Raw genomic sequence first — 18,159 nt, forward strand, 5'->3', positions numbered from 1 at the left:
AATAACTTGTTCAAAGTCTCACAAGTCTCTTGTGGCAGAACCAGGGGCCAGGATCCAGATCTCCTGGCTTCCCGACCGGAGGCTCTTTTCATGTAGGGGAGTCTCTGTGAAGATGGAAGTCAGCAAGAATGGTGGTGTGTGTGAGTGTGTGAGTGTGTGAGTCTATGAGAGTGTGTGTGTGTATGTGTGTGTGTGTGTGTGTGTGTGTGTGTGTGTGTGTGTGTGTGTGTGTGTGTTATGGCTTTCATGAGTGTGAATCAGCATTAATTGAAGATGAGCATATGAAGTTGGATCCTAGAGGGAAAAGAGGGGAGAAGATGGGCATTTGGGGGTGGGGAATCTAGATGGATAATTGAGTCCAAGCGGACATGAGTCAGTGTGTGCATGTGTGAGTGTGAGTCTTCTTGGGATGTATGCTCTTTGTTCTCAGTTACTCCCTCAGTAACAGTTTCTTTCTCTTAGCAGGAAGAGATGTTTTTCTCATGGAAAGAGCCATTTCCCCTTTCTCCACCAGTCAGCCCTGCTCATGGTCTTTTGGTAGTTTTTCTTGTTCTTAAAAAATTTTAAATGATTTCATTTAAATGGATTTATTTTCTGTTTTTCTCTTTACACATTCCCCGCTAATATTTAGATTTCTCTTCTTACCCCCCCTTTTTTTTCACAGTTTAAAGCTGCAAAACAGTTAAAATAAAAATATGATCTGATTTCTCTTGCAAGGAAATCCACATATTATATTTACATGTATGTAGTTTGTAGTGTTTTTGGAGTAAAAAAAGCCACTTTTTCATTTCCTTTTTTTTCTTTCTTTTTTTTTTTTTTTTTAAAAGAAACCTTTGTTATAATGTCACTGTGATCAGTTACTTCCCTGGAGTTCCCTCTCCTCTGACCCCTGGCCCCAGGGGAATAATAGGCCCGATGGCATGGCAGCTACTCTTCATTAAGGAACTGAAGAGTAGTGGGAAGCCTTGGGCCAAGGGGGCCATTTGACCCTTGGGACTGGAGGTGGGAGGGTTGGTGAGTCTAAACTGGGTCACTTTCATGCTTCTTCCCTATGGGAATTGAAGAGAGTGACTCTGTTTTCTAGGTCCTCGAGGACAGTGACCTGTTGAATCTGTCCAATGCAAGTGGACCACCCCCTTCTACCCTCTTCCCCATTCACTACTACTGATCCTGAGCACAGGAATATTTGAGAAGTTGTTCCCCATGAATTTCTGGGATTTCTAAGCATCCTGGAAAGTCATGAGCAGCCTTTTTCTCTTTCCCCATCACTCTGGGGCTGAGGGGTCACAGTGGATCATCATTAAACACTGGGAGCTTGGAAAGGGAGCAGTGGCCCACCACTTTCCCTCCTTTCCCATGTTTTAGGGACCCATAAGAAACCAAGAAATCTTGACTCCCCTAAAGATCGACAAGTTCAAAGGCTAGCACTGAGTCAGAGAAGGCATGGGAACTCCTTGCTTGGGGACATTAACCCAGAGACTCCAGGGCTTGGTGGTCACTGCTAATCACCCCCAGCCCTCTCATCGTCCTGAGGACTCGGGGCTCTGTTCCCCTCTACCCCCTAAGAGGAGTCAGAGCCCACTTTGGGTTAAAAGTGAACAGAAAAGAAATCTCATTAAATTAAAAAAATAAACCCTGAAAGATTCCCGAAAGCCTCCCTCCTCATCCTTGTCTTTGTTTATTTATTTTTTAAATTTCTCTTGGTTCCCTTGTTTTTTTTTTTTATTTGTTTTTATTAAATGTTAAAATAATGGTACATGGGAAATCATGCATTTTCTTTAAATTTATTTTCTATTTTTCTCTTTTTAAATCTCTCTTGCTTTTAAAGTGTTTTTTCTCTTTTTTTCCACATTTTTCCTGTTGTTTCTCTTCAATTCTCTTATTTTGTTTTTGTATTTTTTTTTTTTGTTGTTGTTGACTTATTTTTTTCTTTTTTTCTTTTTTTTCCTTTTTTGCTTTTTGGAAGGTTCCCCCTTGTTGGTTTTGTTCCCCCCAAACCCCCCACCCCTCTTTTTCCACCCCCACTGACCCTAGCCTGGCCCGGCCTTGTTCCCCCGGCCCCTACTTGGAGCTCTGGGCCTCGGCTTCATACAGGGGTGGTACGGCGGTTGGCTGTGTTGGTGTGGATAGAGTCCTTGTTCTCTTTCTGGATACAGTTGTGAACTTGGAGGAAGCTATTATCCCTGTCGGAGTTGTACGTGGCGGTGGGGGTGGTGGCGGCCTTCAGGGGGTCCCTGGTTAGGGTGTACATCGAGATCTCTGTGGAGGGCAGAGTGTTGAACCCCTTGATGCCCACGGGGGAAGCATCCCTGGAGTGGGAAGGCTCGGTAGAACGGGAGCTGGAGCGACTTCGTCTCTGGTAGCGGTAGCGGTAGCTGGGGATGCGGGTGATGGCGGAGGACTGGAGGTAGTCCGTGGCACGGGCATTGGCTCGAAGCTGTTTGTGCCGGTCAATAAACATGTGGACGGCCAACACTCCCACCATCTCGGCAATGATGAAGGACAGGGCCCCAAAGTAGAAGGACCAACCATAAGAGTAGCTATTTTTCTTGGAGTCACTCTTAGAAGGGTCTCCAGCATTGGCTGATATGTACACAATGATGCCGATTATATTACTCAGACCTATGGGAAGGTGAAGGGGAGGAAGGAGAGAGGGAGAACGCTTATTAGTTTCCAAGGAGCAATGGATGGCAGCCGGTGCAAACTAGAAGCATTAGGAGCGTATATTGAAAGGAATTCATTTTACAGATAAGGAAACTGAAGTTAAGCAAGGAAATACAGGGACTGTGGATCCTCTATCTAGAGCTAGAAGGGACTTAAAGACCACCTAGACTCATCTCCTTTGCTTTAAGGCACTTTGAGAAACTGAAGCCTGGAGAAAGGAAAGTGACTTATTACTATCACACAACTGCCAGACTGCAGCTCCCGAGATGCAGGTCACCTCAGAGGGCATTCAGTCCAACCCTGTCATTTTGCAAATGAAGGAACGAGTCCCAGAGGCTTCATAAATTTGTCCAGGGTCATACCGATCCCTTCCAGCCTCCCCTTCCGAGCACAGCTCAGGTGCCAGCTCCTGCAGGAAGCCAGCACTCCATAACTGCCTACTCTGGCCAGCAGGGCTCTGTGCTAGGGGCCGGGGACACAGAGAAAAGCAGTAAAAAAGTTGTCCCTGCCGCAGGGAAATGACATTAATGGAGGTCAAGAGTGTGTACACAGCATATAATTCACAAATGCTGCAAGAGGCAGCATGGTGCAGAGAGAAGAGCACTGGGTTTGGAGTTCAGAAGACCCGGTTCAAATTCTGCCTCAGATACTTACTAGCTGTGTGACCTTGGGCAAATGTCTTTACCTCTGTCTGCCTCTGATTCTTCCCTTCTATAATGAGGGGATTGCGTTTGATACTAAGGTGATTTCAGGCTCTGAGTCTATGATGATTTGTTAAGGTCTTTTTCATCTCTGATATCTCCTGTTCTAAGGCCCCTCCCAGCTCTGACATCTCAATTCTAAAATCCCTCCTAACTCTGACATTCCCTATTCTGAGATCCCTTCCAATTCTGACATCCACGTATTAAGTCTCTTCCCAGCTCTGACATCCCCTGTTCTAAGCCCCCCTCTCAGATCTGATACCCCCTGTTCTAAGCCCCCTCCCAGCTCTGACATCCCCTGTTCTAAGCCCCCTCCCAGCTCTGATAGTCTCTATTCTAAGGTTCCATCAGCTTTAACCTTCCCTGTTTTAAGGTCCTTCCCAGCCCTGATGTCCCCTGTTCTAGCTCTTTCCCAGCCCTGATGTCCCCTGTTCTAAGTTCTCTCCAATCTCTGACATCCCCTGTTGTAAACTCCTTCCCAGCTCTGACTTCCCTATTCTAAAGTTTCACTCAGCTGTGACTTTCCAAGTTCCAAGGCTCCCCCACCAACTCTGGTACTTCCTGTTCTAAGGCCCCTCCCAGCCCTGACATCCCCCGGCCATAGAAGTGCCCATCCCGTCATCAGCCCTTTACCTGCAGACACGAAGAAGATGCCGGCACTCAGGATGATGTTATGTCGAGTTTTGTAGAACTCACTGGCTGCGATGCAGAGGCCCCCCATGAAAAGCAGAATCACACTCAGGATGGGGAAGATACTGGAGGCCCTCACAGCCCCTGCAAAGCAGAAAAAAGGAGTGGGAAGAGAGAGAGAAACAAGTTGGTGGGAGATGTTGAGTACATGGGAATAGGGGGAGAAAAGGAACACAGAGGTATGGATAAAAAAAGCTGGGGAGAGGAAGGAGAAGCAGTGAGGGGGAGAGAGAAAAGCCAGGACGAAGGAGAGCTGAACATGTTGGGGACAGAAGGAAGGAAAAACATGACGGGGAAAGGACAAGAAGGGTGAGAAAAGAGGGAATGCTTGTGATGAAAAGGAGAGAAGAACAGACAATAAAAGGCTAAGGGAGCAGCCACAGCTCCCATGGGAGGGACAGGACAGACTCCACCTCTGCCCACCTCCTTATGGGAAGCTAGTGGAGGCAGGCATGGGGATGGGTGCTGAGAAAATGCCAGGGAGCAGGTTGGGAGGAGGATGGGAAAGGCCAAGGTGGGCTGAAGAGAGACATCTGCTGTAACAGCATCTCTCTCCATGAATATTCCAATAGATAAAGGCTTTGCTCTCCCAGTCCAGGCTTATAAAAAGTCCACATCTTTTCTATTGCTAGTCATTCATTCATTCAACTAACATTTCTTGCAGAGAGTTTTGCTCTGAAGTCTGGGAAATTGTTTTAAAACATTTTGATAGCTGGCATTCGATATAATTGATTTCCCTTGTAATCCTATGCTTTTTATTTTATGCATTTAAAAACAGGATTCTGAGACAGAATCCATAAACTTGACAAGAAGGAGTCCGACATACAGGATTCAGAGTCCGCACTTCGTCCCTTTATTTATGAGCATCTAGTGACGCAGTGGCTAGGTAGAAGGGTGTATATAGTCGGTAAGTGAATTTGAATCCTCCCTCAAGCATTTACTAGCTGTGTCACTTTTGAACAAGGCTTTAGCTTTAGTTTAGAACAAGTTAGAAACTTGTGATAATAATGCACCTCCCTCACATGGTTTTGTGAGGATCAAACAAGATCACATCTGTGTCAATCTTGTTAATCCTTACTTATTGTTATTGCTTACTATTATACATTTGTTGCTTTCTTATAATACATTTCATTGAAATCTTTTGTTTCCTTACCACCTATATTTCCCATTGAATGTCCCTTGCCTGTCCCAGAATGCCATTTCTTATACTAAATAATTTTCTTATTATACTAGTGTTCCCTGTTCCCTGTTTAAGGGGGGGGTGTTCAGTGAATCTCAGTAACATATTGATTAGATCAGACATTCTATACAGAGTTCTATACTCATAGTCCTCCATGTTTGCCAAGCATTGCAAGAAGACACTTTTCATATTTCTTCTTGGGACCAAGTTTGGTTCCAAATAATTGGGACTCGTTTAATCCCCATTGATTTGTCAGCAAGCATTCATTAAGCACCTTCTGGGTTTGGTTCCCAGCTCATATTATCTCTATATCTATAGAAAATAGAGATGCACAGAAAGAGAGACAGAGACACCCACAGAGGGAGAGACACAGACAGAGAGAGACATACACACACAGACAGAGAGACACACATAGATAGAGACTAAGAGACAGAGACAGAGACAGACACAGATAGGCAGAGAGGCAGAGAGAGACAGAGGTAGACAGAGAGAGAGGGAGAGAGACATACAAAGAGAGGGAGAGACAGAGAAACAGACAGTCCTACACAGAGACACACACAGAGGAGAGACAGAGAGGGAGAAACAGAGAGAGAGAGTGAGAGAGAAACAGAAAAAGAGAGAGTAACAGAGAGGGAGAGAGAGGAGAGAGAGAGGGAGAGACACTGAGAGAGAGAGAAACATAGAGACACATACACAAAGAGAGAGAGAGAGAGAGAGAGAGAAGAGAAACCCAGAGAGACAAAGAGACAGAGACTAAGACATAGAGAAAGAGACAGAACTTGACAGAGATGGATAGAAATAGCTACTGTGTTGCAGTCAGCTAATAGCAATACAGAAGAGCTACACCAATGAGAGATCGGAAGTTTGGCAGAATTTGTGATACAATGTGAATTATAAACCCCAGCTGGAGAATATGGGCAGAAGCTTATTGCAGGACAGTTCAGCTAAAGCTATTTCATTTCTACTAGGGAAATATTGTTTTTGTGCAGGAAGAAAGGCTCTTGGGATCATGGGTATAAAGCTGAAAGGAGCCTCCCGAAAAGCATCGGGTTTAATCTTTACAGATGGAGAGGAAATGGAGACCCAAGGAGGAAAATACTTGTTCAAGTTGCACAGGTAATAGAGAGAAAGGGCAGGATTTGAACTCAGATCTTGGGACTTCCAAGCCAGACTTCCTTCCTCATTGCCACAGCACGGTGTCTAGGAAATACAGACCCAGGAGAAGGCATGATGTTGATGTGTCTCCTCCCATCTCATCACTCCCTCCTCCCCCAGTATTCCTCTCCCTTCTCTCTGCCATCTCTGCTTTTGCTCCATCTGCCTCCCAGGGCTTTCTCTCTTCACCTCTGCCTCTTAGCATTTTTCAGCTTAAGTATCACTTCTTCATGGAAACCTCCTGATTTCTCCTCAGCTTCCCAGCTGCTAGGTCCTGCTAGGTTTTCTAGACAATCTATATAAGCTCATAAAGTTACAGATAGAATGTAAGCCCCCTGAGGGCAGGGACTGTTTGACTTCTGTCTTGATCTTTCCAGTGCCCAACACACTATAGGTGCTTAGTAGATGTTTGTTGATTAATTGATCTCATCTCTGTCTTTCAAGTAGTGTTCTCCTCCCAGCCACATTGGGATGATAGGTGTGAAGGTGTCTTAAACCCATTTTTCAGGTGAGGAAAATGAGTCTTGGAGAGGAGAATGGGCCTGCCTGAGGTCATACAGATGTCAGTGTCATGAGTAGGGATCCAGCCTGGATAGCCTGTTCTTTCTATTAAGCCTTTTTGGAGGATTCATAACTGGGTTTGGGAGCTAAGTAGTTAAGAAAATTAGATGGAAGAGGGCAGGCAATTGGGTCCTGCCTTCTGGACCACCTTCGAGGCATAGAGTACAGTCCCAGAATGGATCCTGGGAAACATACAATTCCTGGGTCCAGCCCTGAGATTGTGAGTGGGCAAGCTGGGCAGCCTCTCCCCTTCTGCTATGGGACCATTGGCTCATCAGTTTTGAGCTGGAGGCCATGTGGTTCATTCGCCCTTACTTTACAGATGAGGAAACTGAGGCTAAAGAAACAAATAATTTACCCAATATCACATAGGTGATGAGGAAGGATTTGTACTCATTCCCTTGAACCCCAAAGCCTTTTTTTGACACCATTATTGTTTTTCCACAAAGGGTGTTTGTTTTAAATACAGATCATAAAGACCGATATTTTTAATGGTGGGAATTTCAGCTCTCAAATGGCCTGAGGGATTAATGAGGTGATAAGTCAAGTCAGAGGCAAGTTACAGGGAAGGCCTGAAGCCTGCAGTGGAGAGAAGCAAGAGACACTCAGGGGAAGCAATTTCCAGACCAGGCCTGGGGCTCACGAGTGTCTTGTTTCAGGTTGGTACTTAGCAGATAGCCTCCCAACAAAGACTTATTGTGTGTCTTTGGCACTGTCCTAGGCCCTGTAGAAGTCCTTGCTCACCAGCACCTTACAAATACCTCAGAAATTCAAGGTACAGAGCCCAGAACAGAGCTAAAAAGGAAATGCTGTAGGAGCCCTCAGGAGGAAGGAATGGCAGCAGCTGAGGGATACAAGAGGACATCCTGGAAGAGGCAAAGGTGCAGAATGTGGGCAGAACCTTGGGCTAGTCCAGCTCCTCACCACTCACCACTGAACTGTGTGGAGTCCCTAAAAGACCCTTCTTAGCATCAATTCTGCTGCATCATCCCAAGTCCTCGAGCTTCGCTGCTCACGTTCAGACTGGACAGCGGGGAGAGGATGGCACTGAGTCCAGACGCCTCCTCAGGCTTCCCTGTCCTGGCCTAAGGGTCAGCTGTGACTCGGCCAGCAAGGCACAATGGTCTAATCTGCCAAGTGATTGCAGAGACACTGAGTCTCAAGGATGATGTTTTCTGCCAGGGGTCTGGGGTGACAAGGATTGTGTGTGTGTGTGTGTGTGTGTGTGTGTGTGTGTGTGTGTGTGTGTGACAGAGAGACAGAGAGAGATGACAGAGATAGGGAGAGGAAGACAAGGGAAAGAGAGAAAGAGAAAGGGAAGGAGGGAAAAAGTCAGAAAAATGGGGGAAGAAAGAAGGAAGGGAAAGAGAGAGAAAGAGAAAGAGGGAGGGAGGGAAACAGGGAGAGGGAAAGGAAGAGGGAGAGAGGGAGGAAGAGAGGCAGAGAGAGAGGGCGAGGGAGACCCTGAGAGAAACAGAGAGTCCACACTTCCTCTATGGAATAATATGTGCAGAGATAAGCTAAGTGGTTTATCACTGAGGATGAGCCTCCTTGGTGACAGGGAAGCACTCCCACCAAAAACTTGGGGTGTGATTGCATTCCTTGCACCACTTTCTGGCCTTTGATCCTGCGGGCCATTCCTGCCAAGTTGACCCTTACTCTCTATTTGATCTCGAGTAAATCACTTATATATGCTCCCCTGGCCTCAGTTTTCTTATCTGTATAGTGCTGGGGAGTAGACCAGATGATTCCTGAGATCCCTTCCAGCTCCAGGAGGGCTGTGATTCTCTGACCCCTTTTATCTTTCCCATTCCAAATTTACCAGTCTAGACAATACTCCTTCCCTTACTAGTAGAGAGAAGGAATACTAATATCTGGCAGAGAGTAGCAGATGCATCAGGAAGGAAAGAAGCATTTATTAAGCACCTATTATGCATCAAACATTCTACAAATTTGATCTCATTTGGTCCTCACAGCAACCCATGGAAATAGGTGCCATTATTATCCCCATTTTAGAGTTGAAGAAACCGAGGCAGAGAGAACTTAAATGACTTGTCCCAATTTCCAAAGCTAGTAAGTATCTGAGGCTGGATTTGACATCCTATCCGTTTCACTGCCTAGCTGTCCCCCATATTATCAGGGCCTTTCCTGAGATAAGGTGCGTGGAATGGAAGATCTACAGTGGACATGATCTGAGAGGCCAGCATACAGAGGAGGTTCTTACTTCCCTTGGGTTATTATTATTCATTAAGTCAGCTTAAGATCAAATTAAAAGATTAATTTTTTTTTGACTGCTGTGTCATATTGTTGATTCACATTAGACCTGTTCTTTTCTTGTGAATTTGACTACCCCTTGTTTCTGTGAATTTGTCTACCATATCTCTCTTCCATCTTATGCTTGTATACTTGGATTTTTTGGAACACAAAAAGGTAAGATTTTACATTTATCCTTCATGTACTTTATCAAAATGGAGGAGAGAGTACTAAGAACAACAATCATAAATAATGATAATGATGCTACTACTAAAACTTCTTCTCCTCCTCCTCCTCCTCGTTGTTCTTCTTCTTCTCCTTCTTCATTTTCTTCTTCTGCTGCTTTTTCTTTGTCTTCATCTTTGTCTTCATCGTTTTCTTCTTCGTCTTCTTTTTCTTTTTCTTCTTCTTCTACTACTACCTACTACTGATGATGATAATTATGATGATGATGATGAAAATAATAATAATGATGTTTATCATGGGTAGTAATCTCAAAAGCTAAAATACCAATATGATAGCAAAGAAGTATCAAACAAATGGGTGGATTGATTTATTTGATGACAAATCAGGATGACCAAATCTTAGACTTGGGTTGTTCTTAAAAAGCCTGGACTTAACTGGTCGGTGAACACAACACAACAGACTAATAGATACTGAGCAACACACCAATTCAAGCTGTAAAAATTGAGCACCTGCTGAATATCTAGCAACACAGACTGACAATAAGAATTCTATATCCTAGACTCCCTGTTATTAAAAAAATACAAACAAAAAACTCTGATAGATGACAAGTCCACCTATTCCAAACAAACCTCAAAATGTCCCTTGAGAATCCATCAAATAAACTCTATGGAAACAGGACCATTATCATAGATGGAACTGTTACCCATAAATACCTGCTTAGAACATTCATTGATACTAATTTAGGAACAGCAGTTTCAATTGATATTCCTCTACCAAATGTGACCTCCAAACATTGGGGAACAAGAAGCTTTCAATATAAACTTTCAACATAAAGAAACCTCAAAGAAGAAATCAAAAGCTCATGGGTACAGATGAGGTCTTTGTCCTGCCTGCTACCAAAGATGCTTTGCAATAAGCCTCCAGAGAATGAGCTTATGTGCCGACGTATTCATTCAATGACAAAGATCAGCTATTTTTCCTACCTGTGCGAAGAGTCTGTAGAATGTTAAATATAAAAGACTAGTGGCCAAGGAAATGATACTCCATTTCCCACCTCTGGCTGTTTGTAGTCTGCCTTGCCTGATAGCTCCCTTTTCCTTCTGGCTTTCCTGGTTTCTTTCAAGCCTCAGCTTCCACAAGAAGTCTTCCTTAGTTCCTGTGATACTAGAGTCTTCCCTTGGAGATTACCTCCAACTTATCCTGTGTACATCCTGTTTGTTTATAATTATTTGCAGATCATCTCTGCTGCTTGAGAACAGAAACTCTTTTGGTCTTGCTTTTTATTTCCAGCACTTAGCACATTATCTCACATGTAATAGGTGCTTAATAGATACTTTCACGATAGCTTTTAATAGCTAACATTCATAGTGTATTTGAAGATTTATAAAGCACTGCATCTCATTTGATTCATACAATAATACTGGGAGGTAGATGCTGTTTTTCTTCCCATTTTACAGATAGAAAAGGGAAGGTAACTTTATTGAATCCTATGTGCCAGGCACTGTGTCAAGTTCTTTAGAAATATCTCATTTATTCTTACAATGACCCTATGAGATAGGTGCTAAAAAACTTATTATAACTCCCATTTTGCTTATATTCACTTGATTTCATGCATTCTGCCTTGTATCTCTGGACACTAGGGGAATGGCCTGTCCAAACCTGGCCAAATCCACCTTGAGTCTAGCTTGAGGTAGGGAACGTCTCCTCTGGACTGGTTTTGGGATGTACTGAGCTCTTCCCTATCCTTGGGGATTCACCCCGAGATGTTGCTTCACACAGAACGTTTTCAAGGTTAATAGATCGAAAAAAGTGACCTACTTTTAATCCATTTGTGTAAATTTTTAGTCTGTCATTCCTGATGTGTGGTTATTTCCAACTTCAAGATTAACGTTCCGCTAGTTTCTTTAAAAAACTCATCCTCGCCAAGGCACTGATGCTCAGAGGCAGCCTCTGAGAAAGAACAGATGGAATGTCTCGGGTGCCCTTCCCCCTTGGCTCTGCTGAGCCAAGGAGCCCCATCGTGGAAAATTCAGATGCTGGATGCCCCCTACCCGCTGCTGTGGACCCCTCCTCTGGGGTACTGGACCTTCACTGGGGTTCTGAGAGCAAACTGCCTACTATCAGGGGCTAGCCCAGGGGCCCATCCAGACCACATAGGAAGCTCCTTTGTGCACAGATAGATAGGTCTTTAACATGTTACATGTCACTTGAAGAGGAGAACTTAGGACAGAATGTCAGAGCTAGGAGAATGTGCAGGGAGGGCTTGGTGGAGACTTTAGAACAGGGAATGTCAGAGATGAGAGGGAGCTTAGAACAGGGAATGTCAGAGCTGGGAGGGAGCTTAGAACAGGGGATGTCAGAGCTGGGAGCGAGCTTAGAACAGGGGATGTCAGAGCTGGGAGGGAGCTTAGAACAGGGGATGTCAGAGCTGGGAGGGAGCTTAGAACAGGGGATGTCAGAGCTGGTAGGGTGGGGTGCTTTTAGAGAGGGAATGTCATAATTGGAGGCACCTTAGACCAGAGAATATTAGAACAAAGAAGTTTAGAATTGGAAGGCACTTGCAAACACATAATATTAGAACTGGAAGAAACCTTAGTAAAAGTCTACTAGACGTACAGCCTCTTATTTCAGATGGAGAAACTGAGGCACAGAAAAGGTGCATTCTTTTCTCAACACCCTCTTGTGAATGAGGAGCTGTCTCTGGTTGCAGCAGATTGAAGGACAGAGGCCACTAGGTGGCGTCATAGTGCCCAGAGTGCTGGACAGAGCCCCGGAAGAGGTGACTTCAAATCCATCCTTAGATGTTTGCTAGTTGGGTGAGCCTCAGGAAGTTAAGGTACGCCTGTCTGCCTCAGTTTCCACATCTGTAAAATGGGGATTAAAAATAACACCTCCTTCCCAGTATTCTTGTAAAGATGAATTTTTTTTTTTTGATACTTGTTTTTTATTTTTATTTTTTAGGGTTTTTTTTTTTTTTTTTTTTGTGGGATGATACTTGTAATATGCTCTGGAAACCTTAAAACGACTCCTTAAATACCAGCTATGTTAATATAATTAGCAAAAAAACCACGCATCCTCTATTAGACATTAAAATGCATTTGCAGCCCTGAAGCTGGCTGTAGGCAAACAGCCACCAAATGGTCAGCGGGAGGCTGCCAGGACCGGCCTGGGGTGTGCGTGTGGTCTGACTCCTTAACCACCTTTATTGCTTCCCTGGACCAACACTTCAGCAAGCTAGCTGCAGTGGCGGTTGTGAGCCAAAGGAAACCGGCAGAATGAGAACGTCAGCGCTAGAGAGGCCCTTAGAAGCTACTGTATCCGACTGCCTCATTCTACATCAGCTGGAAACTGAGGCCCAGGGCGGAGAAGCATCGGGCTTGTGGTTACTTAGCCAGGTCTTTGAACTCATCCCAAAGTTCTTTGCTCTTTCCCTGACTCTCTGCTACCTTTTTGTCCTTCACTTGTCAATTGTTAAGATGACCAGCACCCCGTGGGCACTGCCCGAAGGCCTGGGCAGTCTCAAGACAAGCCAAGCACCCCAAGAAACTTCTCAGAGAAAATCAACCAAGCAATCTAAGAGTGCAGAGTATCTGGGAGTCCCAAGAAAAGCACGTTGGGAGAGAAACCAGACATCTGCAAGGCTTCCTGTTTCATTTTCCAAATCCCCGTAGCTGCTGGATGGACCTCATGCCTCCTGGGAAACAGAGATGCCAGGATGGATCTGTCTTGCTGCTTTGATTGGAGAGGCCATCACTTAAAGAGACAGCAGTGATCCATATCATAAAACACCGCCTAAATTTTTAATATGATCGATCTGAGTGTAACAGAAGCCAATTTAGCCTGGTGAGGAAAGGCAAGGCCCCACTGGGCACAGAGCCTCACAGCTGCCCTGAAAGGGATCTGAATGAGGGGGCCAGATGGCCCTCGGTGAGGAAGGAACCTTCCCTGAAGGCGCTGTCCTTGAAGTCTCTGGGTGGGCGGCTCCGGAAAAGGGAAGCAAAAAGGAGTGGCGTGCTGTCCTGAAGGGAAGACTGGATCTGGGGTCAGACCCTAACCTGGCATTATTACCTGAGTTTCCAGGTTTTCCCTTTTTTAAAACACATTTCTTTATGAGTCATATTGAGAGAGAAAAATAAGAATGAAAGGGAAAAACCACAAGGAAAAAAACCGGAAAAAAAGAGGGGAACATAAAATGTATTGATTTACATTCAGTCTCTGCCAGTTTTTCTTTAAGATGAAGGGACTGGGTTCAATGGCCCAGAATGATTTCTGGATTCAAAATAGAGTTTATCAGGTTGCATCCTAGCTCTGCTATTTTTAAACTGTGGGACCTTAGTAAAAATCACTTCCCATTTGCAACCTCAGTTTCACCAGCTTTAAAATGGTATTTATTGTTGAGTCGTTTTGGTTATTTGTGATCCCATTTGGAGTTTTCTTGGCAGAGATAGTTATACAGTGGTTTTCCATTTCCTTCTTCAGATCCTTTTAACAGATGAGGAAACTAAGGCAAACAGAGTAAAGTGACTTGCCCAGAATCACACAGCTACTAAATATATGAAGTCTTCCTGACTGTAGGCCTTGTACCACCTAGCTGCCCATATCTATCTATCTATCTATCTATCTATCTATCTATCCATCCATCCATCATCCATCCATCCATCTATCTATCTATCTTTCTTCCTACCTACTTATCCATCCATCCATCCATCCATCTATCTATCTATCTGTCTATCTGTCTGTCTGTCTGTCTATCTATCCATCCATCGATCTATCTGTCTGTCTGTCTGTTTATCTATCCATCCATCCATCATCTATCTATCTATCTATCTCCTTATAGGATAGATGATCTCTAATTCCCTTTTTGACTTTATCTCTATGATCATTGTAAGCTTTTTTTGAAGGGGGATGATGAGGCAGTTGGGATCAAGTGACTTGCCCAGGATCACTTAGCTGGAAAGTATCAAGTGTCTTAGGCTATATTTGAACTCAAGTCCTCTTGATTTCAGAGTTGGGGCTCTATCCATTGTGTCATCTAGTTGAAGTTTTGTTTTTAAAACTGCTACAGTTGGATTCTGTGTCCCCAGAAATCAAGAGCCCTTTGCCTCAAAGGATAGACTTGGAGTTGGAGAGAATTTCAGAGGTCAGAGAACCAAAGATTTAGTGCTGGAAGGGCCTTTTAAGTCATCTTATCCAAGTATCTCATTTGGGGGGTACAATGACTTGCCTGAGATCACACAGCTAGGAAGTATTGGAAGTCATATCCTAACCTTCATTTTCTGATTGTGAACCCATTGTGCCAAGCTGCCTAATCCTCTGGGAATCCCTGCCATCAAATCCTAGATTGTCAAGGCTGTAAGGGACTTTTGGGGGCAACTAATACAACCCCCCAATTTGGCAGATGAGGAAACTGAGGTATAGGAGGAAAGTGGAATAATAAGGGTTCAATGCCTGATCTTTTGATTTCAACCCTTACATTCTATCCCCGCTTTCACAGGATCATAGGTTGATTTGGAGGCTTAAAGTGGCAAGGAACCTCAGAGCCATCTCACTCCTGGAAGTCCAAGGGTCCCTTCTAGCTTGGACAACCTCCAATTTGATGAGATGGGAATAAGTAACCCAGCCCTACTGGACTGGTCACACCAGATCGGGAGTCAGAAAATGTGGGTTGGGATGCAACTCTAATGTTTGTTCATTGTGGGACTCAAAGTTTAAATAACATTCTCAAAATTGCCCATGTTTATGTGGCAGACTTTGTTTCAAAGAGATGAGATCAAAGGTTGGCCCTAGTCCTTGTAGCCTGATCCCAACCATGGCTTTGGGAATGAAGTTTCCTTGCCATTTATTGAAGGTTTGCAGCACAGATTATTGAATTTCTAGCAGGAAGGAATGACCCCCTTTTCATGTTCCCCATGTCCATCTCCAGGGGGAGAGGTTTGGTCCAGGGATACCCCCCGTGTTCCTCGGTAAGCCTCTCAATCTCCCATTTCCACATGTCTTCCCATTCCCTATGTCTGAAACTCTCGTCTGGCTCGTGTTAGATTCTTAGCTTCCCTGGCTTCCTTCTCAAGTCTCAGTTAAAATCACACCTTCTACAAGAAGTCTTTTCTGCTCTTCCTTAATGTGTACGCCTTCCCTCTGTGATGATCTCCAATTTATCCTGCCTCTGTCTTGTTGGTACATAGTTATTTTTTTTATTGTCTTTTCCCTTAGATTGGCAATTCCTCAAGGATGGGTTATGGTTGGTCTTTCCTGGTATCTCCAGCACTTGGCATGGTACCTGGTATACAGTAAGCATTTAATAGATGCTTGCTGACTTGACTCAACAGATAGTATGACTATTGTTTGAGTGGTACTTTTAAATTAAGTTCCATTAAAGTTTTTAATATAAAATTTAATATAAATTTTATATTTAAAATTATTTTAAAACTATAATTGTCATGGAACTGGACTGGGGCACTTCTCCTAGAGCTGGACATTCATTCTGTTCTCTTGCTAAAGGAAATGTATGACAAGGCAACTCCTAATTGGTCACTTAGTCCCTAGGCCTGGGGTTACACTGAAGATGACTCAGCCAGGAGGAGCTGCCCACTCAATAGGCTATCACAGGACAAAGGCTTTATTTCTTTTTCTTTTATCTGGCTGTCTTCCAGCCTTTCCCTTTGAGTTCTAGTGGTGTGGGATAGAGAAATTTTCTCCCCTCGCACTCGGTGGTAATGGGTCCAAAATTTAGGCTTCTGGCTGAGAGAAGTGCTTGCCTGGGTGAAAAGGGGACCCAGAATGTTTTCTTCTACATATATGTTTCTTCCCTGGGCAGAGGTCTGCAACCAGCAACCAGTAATCCCCAGCAATGGATATTCCCAGTCTTGGTGATGACTACTTTGTGAATACAAGCATCCCTGAGTTTCTGAATTAATTCTGACCACCCAGCAGGAAGTGTTTCCTGAAGCTAAACTGCTTCTTAGAGGGCAAGGTGACCGCCAGCCAGATCATCCTGAACTTGCAAGGGCTAAACAACCCTCTCTGGCTGGCCGGCAGATTTGGAACTTAAGAATTGCTTAGCCAAATGGAGGTCTGAGATGAATATCTACCCGGGATAGACACTGCACCTTTACCTCTGGGAATGATTATAACGGTGGGGATGGATTATGGTTGTATGTTTTAATTAGGTATCTGTTAATGAATGCTTATGAATCTTTTTCTGCTTTAAGCATTTCTTTCGTGGTTGAGAAAATACAAAATAAGCTCTTAGACCTGACAAATATTTTGCATGTTTAGTATCTTTTTTAGAAAATGCCTCATAAGTTTCTTTAGGAGGAGGTTTTCGATATGAAGCAGGCCTAAGTATTGTTGAAAACAAAGCTTCTTGAACTTAAAGCTCACAGGAATTGGGGGTTACAGAATTTTGATTTATTATCAGTAAATGTTTGATTTCTATACTTGTTTTATATAACCAGGAATATGTAAAGATTTTTCAGGTGAAAAGGAGTCATGAGTTTAAAAGTCTGATTTAGAGGAGGGGTCAGTACACTATGGTCATTGGGCCAAATTCAGCCCACCAGATTCTTAGTTGCATAAAAACAGGAGATGGGGCAGTTAGATGCACAGTGATCATGATCAGCTTTGGAGTCAGGAGGACCTGAATTCAAATATGGCCTCAGATACTTAATACTTATTAGCTGTGTGATCCTAGACAAGTCACTTAACCCCAATTGCCTTGTAAAAAAAATCCAAACCAAAACTAAACAAAAATAGGAGATGGGTTGGATTTGACCCTTGGGTTGCAGTTTTCTAACCCCCAGTTAAGAAATTTTCCTTGAAGTCCTACATTAGGGAAGGGGCTTAAAGAGCCACAGAAATGAGAAAAGCCTGAGTCTTTTTTTTTTTTTTTTTTGGTATTCACGGGATGAACTGGGGCCCTGAGTGAGCTCTTGTGGGAAAGGCTTTCTGAGTTCCCATCTATGACCTGGTCCACATTTGTCCTATTTCTTTTGGAGCTAGCTTGTTTGTCCTAGATTTGGGAAAGTACAGAATTCCATTTGGAATGTTCCAATGTTTTTCAGTGAGAGAAATGGGATCCTTATGTGTCATAGGTACCCATTGGGAAAATCGTGTTAGGACCTCCATCTGGATTTCCATGTTCATTGGAAGAGATCCAGTGAAGAAATGTATGGGTTGCTTGAGGAACTCATGGGAAGAAGTTTCATCATGGAGTGTTTGATTTATCTCATGAAGGTAAGGGAATAAGTTCTAGTTTTCTTAAGAATAGCCCTTCATGATCTGGGTCCTCATTTGGAATTATAAATTACCTTCCCTTCAAAAAAAGAAGCTATTTTTATTTTCTTCCTCCTCCATCTTTTGCAAGGGTTGTTTTTGTAATTGTAATTTTATTTTCTCCTAATAATTTTGGGTCAGTACAGACACTTTAAAAAATAGGCAGGAGGTAACCTATGAAAACTTGGGATTAAAAAAATTAATGATGGAACTCTTGATATGACATTCATGAGATCATTAAGAATAGTACCACATGGACTCTGGTGAGACTCTTTAATAGAACATTCTGTAGGAAGCACATAAAAGGTTGTTGGGGCTTCCCTAGAACCTCCGTGAACTATCCAGACTCTGCAATATGGACACATGTGTCCCAAATGCCCCAAATGATCCGGAAAAAATCATCAAATATAATGGGAAAGAATGAAGATGGACATCTCCAGCGTGTTCAATGTTATTTCTTGAATTAGAGGACATAGGTTTAAATCCTCATTCTAGCCT

At 43.6% G+C, this 18,159-nt stretch overlaps 1 protein-coding gene across 1 annotated transcript in view; it reads right to left on the reverse strand.

Annotated features, from left to right (window-relative positions):
- Window positions 1–571: 571 nt before the first annotated feature.
- The window catches only part of CACNG2 (calcium voltage-gated channel auxiliary subunit gamma 2), a 152,083-nt gene continuing 134,495 nt past the window's right edge, over window positions 572–18,159 (reverse strand). The window contains exons 3-4 of the mRNA XM_051961698.1: window positions 3,999–4,139; window positions 572–2,622 (exon numbers count right to left, since the gene is read on the reverse strand). Of these exons, the coding sequence (XP_051817658.1) occupies window positions 2,087–2,622; window positions 3,999–4,139 (677 nt within the window). The 3' untranslated portion in view covers window positions 572–2,086. The remainder of the gene's footprint in view (window positions 2,623–3,998; window positions 4,140–18,159) is intronic.

The sequence above is a fragment of the Antechinus flavipes genome, chromosome 5, assembly GCF_016432865.1.
Source record: "Antechinus flavipes isolate AdamAnt ecotype Samford, QLD, Australia chromosome 5, AdamAnt_v2, whole genome shotgun sequence".
Lineage (NCBI taxonomy): Eukaryota > Metazoa > Chordata > Mammalia > Dasyuromorphia > Dasyuridae > Antechinus > Antechinus flavipes.